The 17,406-nt window shown below is 40.3% G+C and overlaps 1 protein-coding gene across 1 annotated transcript in view; it reads right to left on the reverse strand.

The window, feature by feature from the left end:
* Nucleotides 1–17,406, reverse strand: part of reln (reelin) — a 395,099-nt gene that overhangs the window by 18,196 nt on the left and 359,497 nt on the right. The window contains exons 53-57 of the mRNA XM_060877712.1: nt 12,149–12,326; nt 11,873–12,048; nt 11,646–11,752; nt 11,108–11,350; nt 9,659–9,834 (exon numbers count right to left, since the gene is read on the reverse strand). Coding sequence (XP_060733695.1) covers nt 9,659–9,834; nt 11,108–11,350; nt 11,646–11,752; nt 11,873–12,048; nt 12,149–12,326 — 880 coding nt within the window. The remainder of the gene's footprint in view (nt 1–9,658; nt 9,835–11,107; nt 11,351–11,645; nt 11,753–11,872; nt 12,049–12,148; nt 12,327–17,406) is intronic.

The raw sequence follows: 17,406 nt of genomic DNA on the forward strand, positions 1-17,406 counted from the left end.
TGCAGGGCAACAGCAGGGCTCTATGGTGTAGCTTACATTAAGCTTTCCAATGGCAAGTATTCACCCTTACAGCCAATCCCAGAGGCTGATAGGGAAGCACCAGCAAAGTCTATGTCACAGGACTAACAGGGCAGCCTCACCCGTTCAACCATTGCCAGAGGCCAATGGGGTAGCCCCTACAACCTAGATCAAACCAGAGGAAATATGGATGGCCTTACCTGCTCAGTCAATACCAGAGGCCAAAAGGGAGGCCTCTTCAGAAAAGCTCATAACATGGCAGCTCCAACATGTTCTGATACATTGATTCCACTTTGCCCAGTGGCTTGTTTCTAACACTCCCTACCCTGTGGAAGTCTTAAGACTTTTGTGCACCCTATTTAAATTTTGGTTTAACAACCATTTACATTTAAGTCATGTTTTTATAGCACTCATTGTCTATCATCTGTTGTTTATACTGTCATTAAATGTTGTTGTTTCCATGCTATGCTCTTGTATATTTCAGTTTTAGTCATAGCACTAGCTACCAGAGTGTGCATCACTCACATACTACAATCTCTTAAGCAGTGCTTGCATGAATTATATAATTCCTATGTTTTTTATAGTAAAAGTTGCTGTCTTTTTCGTCTACACTTTTAACCTGGGGAAATTCCATAATAAGGTACACCAAAATACACATGATTCTTGCTATAATTAAACATTTCAGTCAATTTCAAGTGGTCATGCCAGTGCACCTTGATCATGTGACAGTGAATTCACTACCTCTGACAGTGAATCCTTATCATGTTTGACAGATTGCCCATCTGATTCCATTTATGTGGGCTCCCCACCACCACACTTCACCCTTGGACACACCTTCAGAATGTTCCCTGCTGTACTTTGGTTGGGAGGCGGAGGCGGGAATCGAACCCCCAACCCTGGAGGTGTGAGGCGAACATGCTAACCACTAAGCCACCGTGCCCCCCTAAACATAGATCTATGAATTTAAAAAAAAATAAATAAATACAAAAATACATAAAAAGAATAATAAAAAAAACAGATCTGTACAATGTGCAATTAATTGCGTGGGAATGCAGTTAGATATGTTGTATATAATTTATGTTGTATATAATTTAGATGGAGGGGCACGGTGGCTTAGTGGTTAGCACGTTTGCCTCACACCTCCAGGGTTGGGGGTTCGATTCCCGCCTCCGCCTTGTGTGTGTGGAGTTTGCATGTTCTCCCCGTGCCTCGGGGGTTTCCTCTGGGTACTCCGGTTTTCTCCCCCGGTCCAAAGACATGCATGGTAGGTTGATTGGCATCTCTGGAAAATTGTCCATAATGTGTGAGTGCGTGAGTGAATGAGAGTGTGTGTGTGTGCCCTGCAATGGGTTGGCACTCCATCCAGGGTGTATCCTGCCTTGATGTCCAATGATGCCTGAGATAGGCACAGGCTCCCCGTAACCCAAGAATAGTTCGGATAAGCGGTAGAAAATGAATGAATGAATGTTATGTACATGCTATGTAAAGTGGCCAGTGAGAAAAGAGTTCCAAAGTGAAATGTGCAGTATGCAATTTATGGTGTGCAAAAGGGTCGTGGTGTGCTAAAGTGACCAGTGCAAGACAGTTCCAAATCGATGTGTGCAGTGTATGGTGTGTGAAAATTTCCATTTGAGGTAGTAATGTCATGTGTGAGTATGAGTCCATAGTGACCTGGTTCTATGTGTACTGTTGGTTGGTTGGTTCTATGTGTACTGTTGCTCGGATGGCCTATTAGAAGAAGCTCCTCCTCTTTATTTCTGTGTTTGCCTCCAGGGAACGGAAACATTTTCCTGACTGCAACAGAGAAAAGAGTCCACTGTTGGGATGGCTGAGGTCCTTCACTGGCTTTGGTCCAGCACTGCTTGCTGTAGATAGACTCCAGGTCAGGGAGCTCAGTGCAGATGGTGATTTTGCTAAAAACTCTCTAGAGAGCTCGTCTGTCCTGCTTGGTGCTGTTCCCAAACCGGGCTGTGATGCTTTCCATTAAGATGCTCTTGATGGTGCAAGTGTAAAAAGTTGTTAGTTCGTTAGGGGCAGTTTGAAGTCCCTTAAGCATCTGAGATGGTAAGGACACTGCCTGCATAGCCTTCTTTACCAGAGTGTTGATATGACAAGACCATGACCGCTCTTGCGAGATGTGAACACCAAAATACCGGAAACTTGTCACGCTTTCCACAGGGATCCCATTGATCTTTAATGGATGGTATTTTCTCTCCTGATTCGTGCTAAAGTCCACGATGAGCTCCTTCATTTTGCTGGCATTGAGAAGGAGATTGTTCAACTGGTACTATGTCTCCAGACTCTTAATCACCTGTAGGTAGGCTATCTCACCATTGTTGGAGATGAGGCCCACCACAACAGTGTTTTCAGCAGACTTGATGATGTTGGTGGAGCTGGTAGCGGCCACACAATCATGAGTGTACAGTGAGTACAGCAGCATGCACAGTATGCAACCTTGTGCAACCTACGCTTCAGTGCTGAGGATGAGGTGGGGTGAGACATGTTTTTCCACCCGAACTGCTTGTGGTCTGTCTGATAAGGAGTTGGATATCCAGTGACACAGAGACGGGTTGAGTCCCAGTCCTTCCAATTATGAGGTGAGTGTGGATGGAACTATGGTTTTAAATGCTGAACTGTAGTCTACAAACAGCATTTTCACATAATCCACATTTCTGCTGTCCAGGTGGATCAGGCCGGTGTGGTGAAGGTATGCGATGGCATCCTCGGTGGAGTGGTTGGAATGGTATGCAAACTGAAGTGGGTCTAGTGGGTCAGGCAGTGAGGAGGTGATGAAGTCTCTGATTAGTCTTTCAAAGCACTTCATCACGATGGAGGTCAGGGCTACAGGGCAATAGTCATAAAGGCAGGCAGGCAGGCTGGGATTTCTCCAAAATAGGAACAATGATGAATTGTTTGAAGCAGATAGGGATTACAGACTTCTCCAGGGAGAGGTTGGATATCTCAGTCAGCAATGCCGTTTGGTCCTGCTGCCTTCCTGGTGTTCACTCTTCTGAACGCCTTCCTCATGTCATGAACGTGTTTTCCTCTCTGGTTCTCTCACTAGCGCACTGCTAGAGCCATTGGTACCATTAGCTGCAGCCTCTAAACACAAAACATAAAATGTGTTCAGCTCGTCTGCCAGAGAAGTGTCCACATTCACTGTTCTGGAGGATGGTGCTTTGTAGTCCATGATAATTCTCAGTCACTACCACAGGCTCCTGGAGCCCCCGTGTTGGAACTTTGCCTCTTTCACTGCTCTGCATAGGATGCAGCTTTATGATGGCTTTGTGAACAGTATCATCTGCTGGTTTCCCAATAAATTCCACAACCGCTACCGTAAACATGTTGGTGTTATCAGAGCTGCACTGGAACATGTTCCAGTCTGTCCAGTGCACGACCTCCCTCTGATTTTTTAGTACACGCTTGAGATTAGCATTGTTAAAATCCCCTGTCACGATGAGTGCAGCGTCCTTGTGCAGTGTTGTACGATGAGTGCAGTGTCCTTGTGTTCATGTCTGCCTGAGGTGGAATATAAACAGCACTTACAATCACCTAGCTAAACTCCAGAGAAAGGTAGAAACGGCGATGCACACAGTGTCGCACCAGCTGTTTACCATCAGACACACTCCATCACCTTATCTTCCCCGATTCCATTGTCCTGTCTGACTGCCAGTGCAGACCACCACCTTAGGCACAGCCAAACAATAACCAACCATCACCCGGTTACATTGCTGCAACTTCTACAGTACATCCACCCAACAGACAGTTTGCTCTCCAGCTGGATATTATACACATGGGCACACACAAAAGAATGCAGCATACTTTTAGCAACACAAACTAAAGAACAGTGCAAGAAAGACACAATTAAATTGCTCTTTCATCTCACTAAAGACGGCCACAAAGTGAGCCTGTCAAAACTACAATTTTTTCAACAAGAAGTGAAGTTCCTAGGACATTTAATTTCTGCAGAAAGTAAACGACTCAAGTCAAGCAGAATAGAGGCAATTCAGGACAAACAGAACAAATGTCTTAATGTCTAAGGCTGAAAAGAAGTTTTATTCCACGTGCCCTAACAGTTAATGACAAAAAATTAACTTCTGAGACCATCTGCATTCCTGTCTAGTTAACTGAGGGGCTGGGTTACCTGGTAGTGTATCCCAGAGTAACCTAGAAAGGTGGGAAGATTGCAAAAGTTTGTTTTTACTTCATGTGTGGTGACGCGTGCCCAGGCCAGAAAAATGAAAGATGCTGATGATCTTTCAGACTCATTTTTGTGTGGTACAAGTCCTCTGTGTGAAAGCATCCGCAAGGGTGAAATGATCCCCAGTTCTGACACTGACCCAGACATTAAAGTTATTTCTGTACTGAAGGAGGAATGTGATAAACTTGGTGTTGGACATGCACAACTTGTGGCAGCCCAGAAATCAGACCCTTCACTCTCTCACTGTATTGATGTGGTTGTGGAAAAGGCAAACTTGGCTAACTATTCAACAGCTTATTTCTTGGATGAGGATGTGTTAATGCGTAAATGGACACCTCCAAACTCAGAACATGATTGGAGGTCAGTCTTTCAAGTGGTGGTTCCAAAGCCAAAAGTTTTAGAGCCCAAGTTTTAAGTGTTGCCCATGACCATGATCTCTCTGGCCACTTAGGGGTGAGAAAGACTTATAACCGTGTGTTAAAGCATTTCTTTTGGCCTGCTATGAAGTCTGATGTCAGCAGTTATTGCCGTTCGTGTCATGTTTGTCAAGTAGTGGGTAAACCTAATCAGGTTATTCCCCCTGCACCGCTTCAACCTATACCTGTAATGGGTGAGCCTTTTGAAAGAATTTTAATAGACCCCTTCCTAGAACCAAGTCTGGTCATACCTACCTGCTAACCATGATCTGTGCTGCTACTAGGTACCCTGAAGCCATACCTTTGCGTAGCATAAAGTCTAGAGCCATCATTAAGAGCCTTGTTAAGTTTTTTACCACCTTTGGGTTACCAAAATACATCCAGTCAGACCAAGGTTCAAATTTTATGTCCACGCTTTTTAGAAAGGTTATGACGCAACTGCAAATTCACCACCAGGTATCTAGTGCATACCATCCTGAATCCCAAGGTGCCTTAGAAAGGTTCCATCAGACCTTAAAGTCTATGCTTCGGACCTACTGTTATAGTCAGGGAAAGGACTTGGAGTCACTTGGGTTCAGCCCAGCTGAATTAGTCTTTGGTCATACTGTTCGTGGTCCTTTAAAGGTGTTACAGGAAGAGTTCTTGTCTCAGAGCTCTAGGAAATCTCCAGTCAAGAGCATTGTGGAATATGTTAGTGCCCTTCGTGAGCGTCTTCATGCAGCTTGTGAATTAGCCAAACACTCGCTGGCTACAACACAGTCCCGTATGAAGATACAATTTGATAAGGAAGCAGTGGAGCGTACATTCCAAGTAGGGGATGAGGTTTTGGTTTTATTGCCTTTACCAGGCTCAGCTCTCCATGCTAGGTTTTCTGGGCCCTATGTTATTGAGTCTAAGTTGAGTGACACCGACTATGTCGTAAAGACTCCTGATCGGAGAAGGAAGTCTCATGTTTTGGGGGATGGCAGGGTATTATAGGAGTTTTTTTAGAAACTTCTCAGATGTTGTATTGCCGCTTACAAATCTCCTCCGTGGTTCAGTTCCTTTTGTGTGGTCTTCTAGCTGTAAAGCTGCGTTTGAATCTGTAAAGTTACTTTTATGTAGTGCTCCTGTTCTTGCAGCACCTGATTTCAAGAAACCTTTTAAACTTGAAGTAGATGCAAGTGGTACTGGTACTCGTGCTGTCCTAATTCAAGAGGACATTCATGGAATAGATCATCCTGTGAGTTTCTTCTCACGCAAGTTCAACCGCTACCAACTAAACTATAGTACTATCGAGAAGGAAGCCCTTGCCCTTTTGCTTGCTCTTCAACACTTTTCTACATTGGTTCATGCCCTGATCCCGTTATGGTTTTTACAGACCACAATCCCCTAGTGTTTTTAAGTTGTATGTCAAACAACAACCAACAGCTTATGCGCTGGTCTTTAGTCCTGCAAAGTTTAACTTGGAAATTCGCCATAAGAGAGGTTCTGAGAATGTGGTGGCTGATTTGTTATCAAGAGGCCATAATTGAAGTTGAACCTGATGTTCACTTTTAAGGAAGGATGTGTTATGCCTTAGCGTGTTTTTTGAATGTTGCTTATTATTTTGTCATCGTCACTGGTGGCTAGGTGTTTTTCGGTGTCTGTTTCTCGTTTCAGCTCCTCCAATTACGTCATATATCTGCCTGTACGTCATTGGACGATCATCGCATGACACACGATGCCCCGCCTCTTCGTCATGCTATTGGCTGGATGGGAATTGCAGGTGGACATTTAAACCACGTCAGCGAGAGTAAAAGGAAGAGAGAGAGAAAAAGCCGGTTTTGGATGCTGTGTTGTATGTTGTATGCTGTGGCTTGCGTGCCGTGTTACCCCGTTTTGCAAAGCACTGTAATTGTCGAAATTTTGGGTTGACTTAGTCATTTTGTGTTTTATGCCTCATTGTGTGTGTGTCCTGTTGTATGTGTTTCTATGTAGTTCTTCCTACATGTTCTATGTAGGAAGTCGGTGCCAGTTTTGTTATACGGTTTATTATTGTTTTTGGCTAGATAGGGAGCGAGGGAAGGATATGTATTTTCTTTTCTTTTCTTTGGATCAGGTTAACTGAGTGGTAATTGTTGAGTCGGAGGGAGTTTTATTTATTATTTTGGCCTTTCCGACTACTGAAGCCATAACCACCTAAGAGAGGACTGAATAAATCCAAGAAGTGAAACTGTCGTGCCAGTTTTGTATTTTTGTTCCTTTTCTCTTTTCATGCTGATTTTTAATTTTTACCTGTATGTTACAATCTGACCTAGACCGGGTCGTAACAAATTGCTCTGTCATCTCACTAAAGACGGCCACAAAGTGAGCCTGTCAAAACTACAATTTTTTCAACAAGAAGTGAAGTTCCTAGGACATTTAATTTCTTCAGAAAGTAAACGACTCAAGTCAAGCAGAATAGAGGCAATTCAGGAAATTCCCAAACAGAACAAAAAAAAACAGTTAATGTCTAAGGCTGAAAAGAAGTTTTATACCACGTGCAATAACAGTTAACGACAAAAAAATTACTTCTGAGACCATCTGCATTCCTGTCTAGTTAAGTGAGGGGCTGGGTTACCCGGTAGTGTTCCCAAGCCCTGGGAAGGTGGGACAAGTGCTAAAGGGCAGTGCCTGCAGTCTGAACACCAATATATGTCAAGAACGGTGAAGGCTCACTTAAAGTTTAGTGCTGTCCACATGAATCACCAAAGAGACATCCTAAATAACTGAGACACAGAGAGAACAGAGGACAAATTCAACAAGTGGAGAGAACAATTTCAAGACCTACTTTCCGCCTAATCCAACAGAAACTGACTATGCTCCGGCATTGACAAATGTAGATGGATAAATTAGCTTTGCTTAGTTTTATTTTCTTACACACTATCTGTCCCTCACAAAAATAGCAACATTTTCATTAGTTTAGTAGCTTAACCTTATAGGTATGGTTTTGATGATTAATGTTTTGTTACTAATTGGAGTTGTGCTTCTTCTCTTATCCTTAATGGCCGTCAATAACCCGCGACTTATCCCTCAAAGAAAAAAACAGCAGCATATCCAATATCTACGTTTTAGTGAAAGTGCAACTGCTACTGTAACTGCCTGGTGTAGAGCCAACAACCTGTCTCTGAATGTTGATAAAACTAAAGAGATGGTTGTTGACTTGCACAAAGCAAGCACAAAGCAACCACTCTCCACTGAACATTGACAGGTCCTCTGTAGAGATTGTCAAGAGCACCAAATTTCTTGGTGTTCTTCTGGCAGAGAAACTCATGTGGTCACTCAACACCAGCTCTATCACCAAGAAATCGCAGCAGTGTCTATACTTCTTATGAAGGCTTTGTTACACAGAGGGACCACTGAGAGCATCCTGAGCAGCTGCATCACTGTCTGGTTTGGGAATTGAACTGTCTCAGATCGCAAGACCTTGCAGCAGATAGTGAAAACAGCCGAGAAGATGATTGGAGTCTCTCTTCCCTCTGTTACAGACATTTACACCGCACGCTGTGCAAGGCCAACAGAATTGTGGATGACCAGACACACACTTCACACACTGTTCTCCCTCCTGCCGTCTGGAAAAAGGTATCTCACAACCTTATTGTGTAACAGTTTCCCACAAGCCATCAGACTTCTTAATAAATGAACTGAACTGTACCGAGCACAATAGACACACATACACTCAACTGTATGGACTGCACTGCTCTGCACCAAATACACACTCTTCTAATATACGTCCATGTACAGAACACCACCCATACCAAACTGTTTACATGCTGTTATGCACAAAATTTTTGCTAATATAAGCAGAAACAAGGTCAGTCTTTATTTCATTAATTTTCCTTCCAGTTTTCCTGGAGTGTGCTCATGCTGATAACAGGTTGAGAAGGCCAGAATATTCCTAAACATTTTTGGCAACACCCAAAAGTCTTTTTCTATAGACTGTCCAATCTTCACCCGTAACATCTTTAACTGTTTTTGCTGTAGCCAATCATAGAAACCTATCACTGTCAACCAAATCATGAGTACTGTCAGGAGCTACTGATACAGTTTCTGGACAGACCACTTGGGATGCTGACTACCATGGAGATCCAGATTCTTGTGCCCACTTGTTACATGTACCTTCCATAAGCATTAGTCAAAAAACCTCCTTCTTTACCTTGATGACGTCCCTCATCACTGGTGTCCAGCAGTCCATCCTACCTCACCAGCATCCACATTATTGTTCATGCAATTCAAATGTGAAGTACTTTTCAAGATAGACTTAAATTTGTTTTTCTCAATAAAGCTCCTACCAGACAATGGTTGCTACCCTCTGGCACCTTTTTAGGCACCTGCTGTAAAAAGATAAAATATTCCAATATACGATTTGATACATATGAGTTTTCTTTTTCTCCACTGGGAATCATAAAAAAGCAACCCTCTTGTCCATTTAGTATCTGTTTTAAATGTGTTTCACATGAGCTTAAATTTAAATAAATTCTATATACCATTCTACTTCATGTCTTTAATTTACCGTGCAGTCGTATGGCACAATATTTTAATAAGTCTATTGGTCATATCCCTCCCAGACACTAAGATATATTGAATGATAGCATCTATGAGTTCAACATCAAAAAGCACAGAATCCTTCAAGATAAAATATTATTCTTGTAATGAATATATCTTGCAAACAAATCTATAACAGAAAACAAACGCAAAAAATGAGAAATAGTGTAAAGAAGGATTAATACATATTAATATTCAAACAAACAAAAAAATGCTTGGTATCCAGAGAAAATTCAATACTTTGCACAACAGTATGCATTAGCATAGCTTAAAAACACATAAACAAAAGAATGCAAAGGTTCATTGTGTTTATTGCCACAAATGGCTATACTTTACTATTTTCTAATTAGCTTTATTTGAAGTAGGTTTTGCTAAGCAAAAAAAAAATAATATGAAGTGTGATATATAAATAAAAATGAACATTAAAAAGTACTTTTACTTAGAAAAGCATTATTTAATTAAAACATGCGGTGCTGACCTTGAACTGCAAGATGTATCCTGGTTGGACAATTAGCTCCCGAGTTGACAAGATGTTGAAGGTTCCGTCCTGTTTTTTGTTGGGCCAGTAGAGGTGGAAGGAAGGATTGCCACAAAACCCAGCTATTCGCACAGCATTTGGATAGAAGCTCCAGTTTTCTTCATGAGATAAACCCTCTGAAAATTTGTTAAGAAAGAGAGGGAAACAAAAAGATAAGGTCATTTAATACATTTTATGGTATATTTAAAATAAATAAATAAATAAACAAATAAATAAATACATTTTATTTGTATTTATTTATGCTTTTATGGCATAATATTGATCAAAAAACTAATTTCCCTTTATTTTATGTATTTATTCATTTTGTATCCTAATGCAATATACTTTTCTATTGTAGGTGTTATACATCTGCCTATACATCTATTCATGTTCATAGCTAACAGCATGCCTTTCCTACGGTGTCCGAGAACTGCAAAACAAACAAATCAACAAATCCAAAAACAAATTAACAAATCAAAAAACACATCAACAAATCGGAAAAAACATCAATAAATCCGAAAACAAATGAACAAATCCGAAAACACATTAACAAACCTGAAAACACATTAATAAATCCGAAAACACATTAACAAATCTGAAAACACATTAATAAATCCGAAAACACAACGACAAGTTAGACAATCCGGAAACAGTAGGTATCGTTTTTGAATGGAAACTTACCGATCATCGGATGAGACACCTGTCACTCAAGATATACAGGTATGGAATCTTATGTGTAATATGTAAAGTTCTCCGTTTAAATATAAAAGAAAATAAAATTAATCCACAATAATCCATTCCATCCATCCATTCCAACTTTTCCCTGCGGAAGACTGTTGAACTTCATGTATACCTTGAGTGACAGGTGTCTTGTCCAATGATCGGTAAGTGTTCCAATCACAAACTATACCAACCTCTTCCGGGTTGTCTGAATTGTCGGTGTGTTTTTGGAATTGTTAATGTGTTTCGTGCAAGGATTCAGACAACCTGGAAAAGGTAGGTATAGTTTGCGAAAGGAAACTTAATGATCATTGTACAAGACACCAGTCATTCAAGATATACAGGTGAGTGACAGGTGTTTCGTCTGATGATCGGTAAATTTCCATACGCAATCTATACCTACCATTTCCAGGTTTTCTGACTTGTCGTTGTGTTTTCGGATTTGTTAATGTGTTTTTGGATTTGTTCATTTGTTTTCGGATTTGTTAATGTGTTTTCGTATGTTAATTTGTTTTCGGATTTGTTAATGTGTTTTCCGATTTGTTAATGTGTTTTGCACTTCTCGGCCACCGTACTTTCCAGATCAACTAATGTTTTTTTACAAATTCATGTTTATGAAGAGTAAACATTGTAAAACCAACTAACAACACTAAACGCAGCAAACAATGCATAACTCAAAATGCTTAATACCTTCATCAAAGGTATCCAGGAGCATGCTGGGGTTGATTTCAGAGCCCCCTATCAGAATGTTATCTAGAGCCCACTGAGCACGGTCAAGATTGGGGGTTACCAAAGCTGAAGACACCTTATATGGTTGCCACCAACGCAGGCGTGTAGCATTGGTAAGAGCTCCCTCTGGCAACATGATGTAATCTCTCCTTATTGTCAAATACTTCAAAAAATCCATCTCATGAAGGAGTGTCCATGATATACCTTTGTGTTTATACATATATATATATATATATATATATATATATATATATATATATATATATATATATAGAGAGAGAGAGAGAGAGAGAGAGAGAGAGAGAGAGAGAGAGAAAGAGAGAGAGAGAGATAGATAGATAGATAGATAGATAGATAGATAGATAGATAGATAGATAGATAGATAGATAGATGGTAGTGAGAATAACAAAGCATAGGAAAAATAATTCTTTGACATTTTGAAAATAAACAGCTCTCTATTTAGGCTAAAGATAAAAAGTGCATAAAACAAAAAACAAACCTCCATCAGAGGAATAATCCAATAGTACAACCTCTTTTCTACAAGAGCGATAATGGCATATAGTCATATTTTCTTCACTCCCAATTCTGATCCAGTACTCCACAAACCTGAGACACCAAATTATGAAATAAGACAGAACATTAGGAAAAGTATCAGGTTTTCTGAACCTATGGTCTGATATTGCATTGTCATGCAATTTAAAATAAAATTTATCCTTCAGTACTGACTTGGCTCCACGTAGATCAAGGTCACTGGTAACAGCCTGCCTAGTATTAGCACCACTAAAATACAGGGCTTTTCCCTCAACCAGTGCTCTGCAGTCCGTGCATGGATGACCTCCCTCCAAAATTTGCCACTGTAAACCATGGGATCCCTCCCATTCAAAACGCTCCTTTAGGGTTCCCTAAATAAAGTACAAACAAGTGTAAATACAAACTTTTACATATGTGTTTGGCTGGATATAGAAATAGTATATTGTACACTATACAATAAACATTTATTACCTTCAAAACTGAATTAGCATAGCAGTTCTGTCCAGAAAATCCTGGGTCACAGATGCAGCGTCTATCTAGACAGTCACCATGACCTCCACAGTGGTTCTCACATGCAGGTCCAATGTAAATATTACTTACTGCCCATTGTGTGTCTGAATGTTGCTGGTAGAACCGGAACCGCACAGGTCTGTGGTGTACCATACAACAGAACACTCAAACATTTCTTGTTAAATATTTTCTGTTAAACATTGTTTTGCATTGAAGGCCAGTAAAAAGAGTTCAACTATCCAAAGTGATTTGAAATGTAATATTACCATGCTAAAACATTATATCACAGGTGTCAGGAGAATGAAATCCACAAAATCCAATTCCAAAAGTACAATGTGGCCTACAAACATGGCTTCATTGGACTGCACACCCCAGAACACCATGCTGCTAACCTTTTCTCAATCGGCGGACATCTGATCACATCTGAACACTTTAGAGAAGACACTCATTCGCAGTATCCTTGTAAAGTATTGTTCTATTTATGCATAGCATCTAGCCTTACCCAAGTATTTTTTCAGTGTTTGGTTTTTTATTAATATGTTTTGCCTAGTTTGTCCTGTTTGACCTATGACTGTTTTGGCTGATGGGAGATCTCAACAGTGAGGTCAATACTCTCTCAAAACCCTCCTTCATATGCCTTCAGCCCTCCAATTTCTGCTCCATAGAAATTTTCTGGTAACACAGACATCTAAGACATTCCTTTAATTTGTAAATATTAAAAATATTTACTCAATATGAATCAAAAAAAGCTTCCATACTTCATATATCTTCTCACTAGTAAGACACAGATGCGGGCCCAATATAACCCATTCTGCTACAAGCCAGCACACATACACAGGAGCATGTCTCTTTCCTTGTCTTCATCGCAGCCTCTCATCCTCGACTTTCCCTGAATAAAGCTCCATAACTAATATACTGTATATCTGGAAGGAACAAGTAAATATCCTACTGGTGGAACCTAAGTGCATGGATGTGTCCCTCACCTTGGGTGTGTCACTCCCTCTCATGCTGGGGAGTGACCCTGTATGAACATCCCATTCGGGGCACCTGGGAGGGCCCCGGTCTCACATGGCACATAAATTGCCTGAAAATGAGGGCCACTTTTCTAGCATTGAAAGATTTCTTTCCACAGCTCAGGGGCCATCAAGGCAGTCTTCTTTCTTAACCTCTGTTCAAGGATTCCTGTCTGGGATTTCCTCTCTCAGACACGGCTTGATTGCGCTGAGATTTAGAACCGAGAGGGGCCAACTCTTAAGCTCTGTTCTCTCAACTAAGGTTGTGGAGATTATATTGAATGCTAGGGCCCCTTCCATCAGGACATTGTATGCTGTGAATTGGAGGCTCTTTCTAGTGCTCTGGCTAGGGCTGTTCCCCTTAAGGATATTTATGCTACAGTGGGTTGGTCCTGTCTGCAGACTTTCATCAGTATAAAAGTATGTAACCTAGTGTACAGTATAAAAGCATGTAACCTTAAGTAGGTAACCTAGTGAACCAGCATTAATGTATCCAATGAGAGAGATTTAAGCACTTATGTATGTCGCTCTGGATAAGGCCAAATGCTGTACAGTAAATGTAAATGTTTTATCAGGTTCTATAAACTGGACCTGGACCCCAAGCCTGGACTTTGGGACAGACATCTCCCGGCATGTGGTGGCACTGGTATTGAAATTCCCATAGCATCAGCATAACCTGCTTCCCTGAGAATGGAACAAAACTTTGTGTCGTGTGCCACACTCCAGGAATTCACATGCGCTTCTTTCAGACAAGTAAAAACTGAAGTAATGTGATGTAGATCTCTTCATATGGTCTCTTTATATGGACACATTGCCTTGTCACATGACCTAACCGATCCCATAAATTGGTGTGATTTCACACAGAGCTTCAAATACACTTCTGTAAATACAAGTTTTATTTATTTAATACTCAACTTTCTGGTAACATGCTTGAATACAGTACTCACTGAACAGCCAGCTTCTTTGGCAATAAGTGTTTGTGGCTTACCCATTTACATTTACAACATTTAGCATATGCCCTTATCCAGAGCAACTTACTGTACATTATCTCTTTTTTTATACAACTGAGCAATTAAGGGTCAACGGCCTTGTTCAGGGGCCCAACAGTGGCAGCTTGGTGGACCTGGAATCGAACTCACAAACTTCCGATTGGTAGCCCAACACCCTAAGCACTAGGCTACCACATGCCCTCAACCACTAGGCTACCGCTTAACCACTAACCACCTTAACCACTAGGCTTGTGAAGGGTGTCAATGATTGTCTTATGGACAACTGTCAGATCAGCAGTCTAACCCATGATTGTGTAGCCTAGTGAACCAAATTGAGAGACTATTTTGGTGGGTCAGGAAACCTTTGCAGGTGTTTTGAGTTGATGAGCTGATTGGCCTGTCACCATATTCTAATTTTTTGAGATAGTGAATTGGTGGGTTTTTGTTAAATGTGAGACAAAATGATCACAATTAAAAGAACCAAAGACTTAAACTACTTCAGTCTGTGTGTACTGAATTTATATAACTCACAAGTTTCACTTTTTGAGTTGAATTACTAAAATAATTGAACTTTTCCATGACATTCCAATTTATAGAGATGCACCTGTAAGTCTTCCAATAGTGTCAGCCACAAATGCAGCATCTCATTTCCTTTTCAAGTTACATACCTAACCTGGTGTAGTTTTTCTCAGGACTGAAGAAAACAGCACTAAATTCTTCATTATCAGGTGCAGATAGCTAAGTTGATAGATCCTGGGTGTGTAAACTGTGAGGATATTTCATTACCTTTCTTGCCAATTGGGTGCCCAATTTCAGTTGATGAATAATATTTTTTTAGGGTTTACACATAGACATTGTGGGAGAAGAGGCAAATAGGATCAATTAATATCATTGTTTAACATCTTTAGTATAAAAGGTAGTCCCAGCACTGATTTTAGAACACACACTCTTCTAACCTCTTTAGGGTTTTCATACACCCATTTGGTATTATATTGATTAGGGCTACATTTTTATTCAAGATCCTAAAAAAAATGTTACACATGAGATAGATTGTCCCTTATCCTTGACCAGGCACCTAGAATATTTGCTACTGGTTTGAATCTATTTTTAATGTAATTACTTAATTAAATTATATTTTTGATAGGAGGTATTCATATTTCACTGTGATAATTCCTATAATGGTTGTCATCATAGCCCAAAATGGACCAGCTCTCTCTTACCTCAAAGCCCTCATCACTCCTCTCACTGCATCCCGCACCCTCAGATCTACCAGCACTGCTCGACCGGCTCCACCAACTCTCAGGGTAAGAGGCAAGTATACTGCAAGACTCTTTTCTGTTCTGGCACCAAGGTGGTAGAATGAACTTCCGTGCTGTACAGCTGAGTCACTGGCTATTTTCAAACAACGGTTGAATACCTACTTTGCATATTGCTGGTTGCATATATGTTTATAAAAAACATAGTTTTTTAAACAAACTTTGAACAAAGTTTTAGACTCATGGTATCTTAAGTATGTAACCTAGTGAACCAGAGTTAATGTATCCAATAATAGAGACTTAAACACTTCTGTATGTCGCTCTGGATAAGGGCTGCCAAAGTGCTATAAATGTAAATCATGGTACTAGTGCACATGGTGCCCTGTATTTGCTCATGCATACAGGATTCAATGTGGCAACTAGCTGGTTCCATCATATCACAGCACCTGATGTATTTTTCTTTAAAGGGCCCATATTACACTAACATGAATAGTCCTGGCTTTTTTCCATTCCCTGAAAATTTGGAAATCCCTATGTATGAGAATTTGGACATTCCACTCCCTGACTACCTGGAAAATGCATTTAATATGCTGTATTCTTTTCTATATTGTATCAGTCATGGTTTGGATATGAAACTAAATGTGTGGCCATTCATAGAGGGGAATATGAAAATTCAATTTCAAATTCAATTTCATACACATATCATGTGTGTTATCAGTACTGTGTATTTGCTGCTTGTGATTATGACTTGCTGTGAGACAAAATAGGAGCATATCCCTGAGTGCCAGATTTAGGACAGGGAGGAAATTTGACTCTATCAGGACTGATTCAACACACCTGATATAAAGTTGTCGTCTATATGTATATTGAATAAATGAGACCAATGGCCCAAGGTCAAGATGATGTATTTCTTACCAGCAGTTCACACAATTTTTCTTTCCCATGTATGTATCTCCTTTCATGTTAATCATAATAAGTGATAATATGTGTTCATTTTATCTTTCTTCAACCAATAAGCATTAAGTTCTTTGTTTACTTGTAACAAATCATGAAACACTTTCCATGTGTATTGAACTATATGATTTAATGTAACACCTTGGTCATTGCAGTTCTCTTCCTGGCCTTAATTTGAATAACCATATTTCTCTGGAGTCAGCTGTGTCTCTGGAGTCAGCTGTGTCTTGGCCTTAATACTAAGTTAATCATTCTTGTCGCCAAAAAGGTAGGTTTGTAGTGATCAGGTTCCAGGACAGGCTTATTACATGTGCATACAACTTTCACAGCCACTGGACACCGAGATTAAATTAAATTAACATATCACCTGTACTGGTGGTACAACATGAGTGTAGTATGCTCAAAACTCTGTATGGCACTTTTATGCCTTTTCAGTGTATACTGGTGTATCAGCCCGAAGACTTGAAAAGATGTTCCAAATCCACAAAATAAATGCCAGCTGACACTGAGAAGAGTGCCTTCACTATATTTTACAAAAGAGTTTGGTTTGCTACCAAGGATTTTAGGCAACCACTATCTATCTATCTATCTATCTATCTATCTATCTATCTATCTATCTATCTATCTATCTATCTATCTATCTACCTACCTACCTACCTACCTACCTACCTACACAGGAATGGGTAACTGTACCCTGTAATGTGGGAAGGGTATAATCCTATAGATGGGTGCCCCCAAATGACATCCTTAACCCCAGTCTTTGCTTTGAATTGCATGCTAGCTATCCTAAGCACCCAGGCTTATGACCTAGAGCGAGTTCTTGTGCTCCCTGAGTAAACACCACAAAGTCCCACTGCTGCTAATGCTCTCCCAATAACACACACACAAACACAAACATAAAAAGCAGTCTCTCCTTTATAGTATCCTTGTGAAGTAATTTACCAATGTCTTTTCACACACACACACACACACACACACACACACACACACACACACACACACATATA

The sequence above is a fragment of the Tachysurus vachellii genome, chromosome 9 (assembly GCF_030014155.1).
Source record: "Tachysurus vachellii isolate PV-2020 chromosome 9, HZAU_Pvac_v1, whole genome shotgun sequence".
Lineage (NCBI taxonomy): Eukaryota > Metazoa > Chordata > Actinopteri > Siluriformes > Bagridae > Tachysurus > Tachysurus vachellii.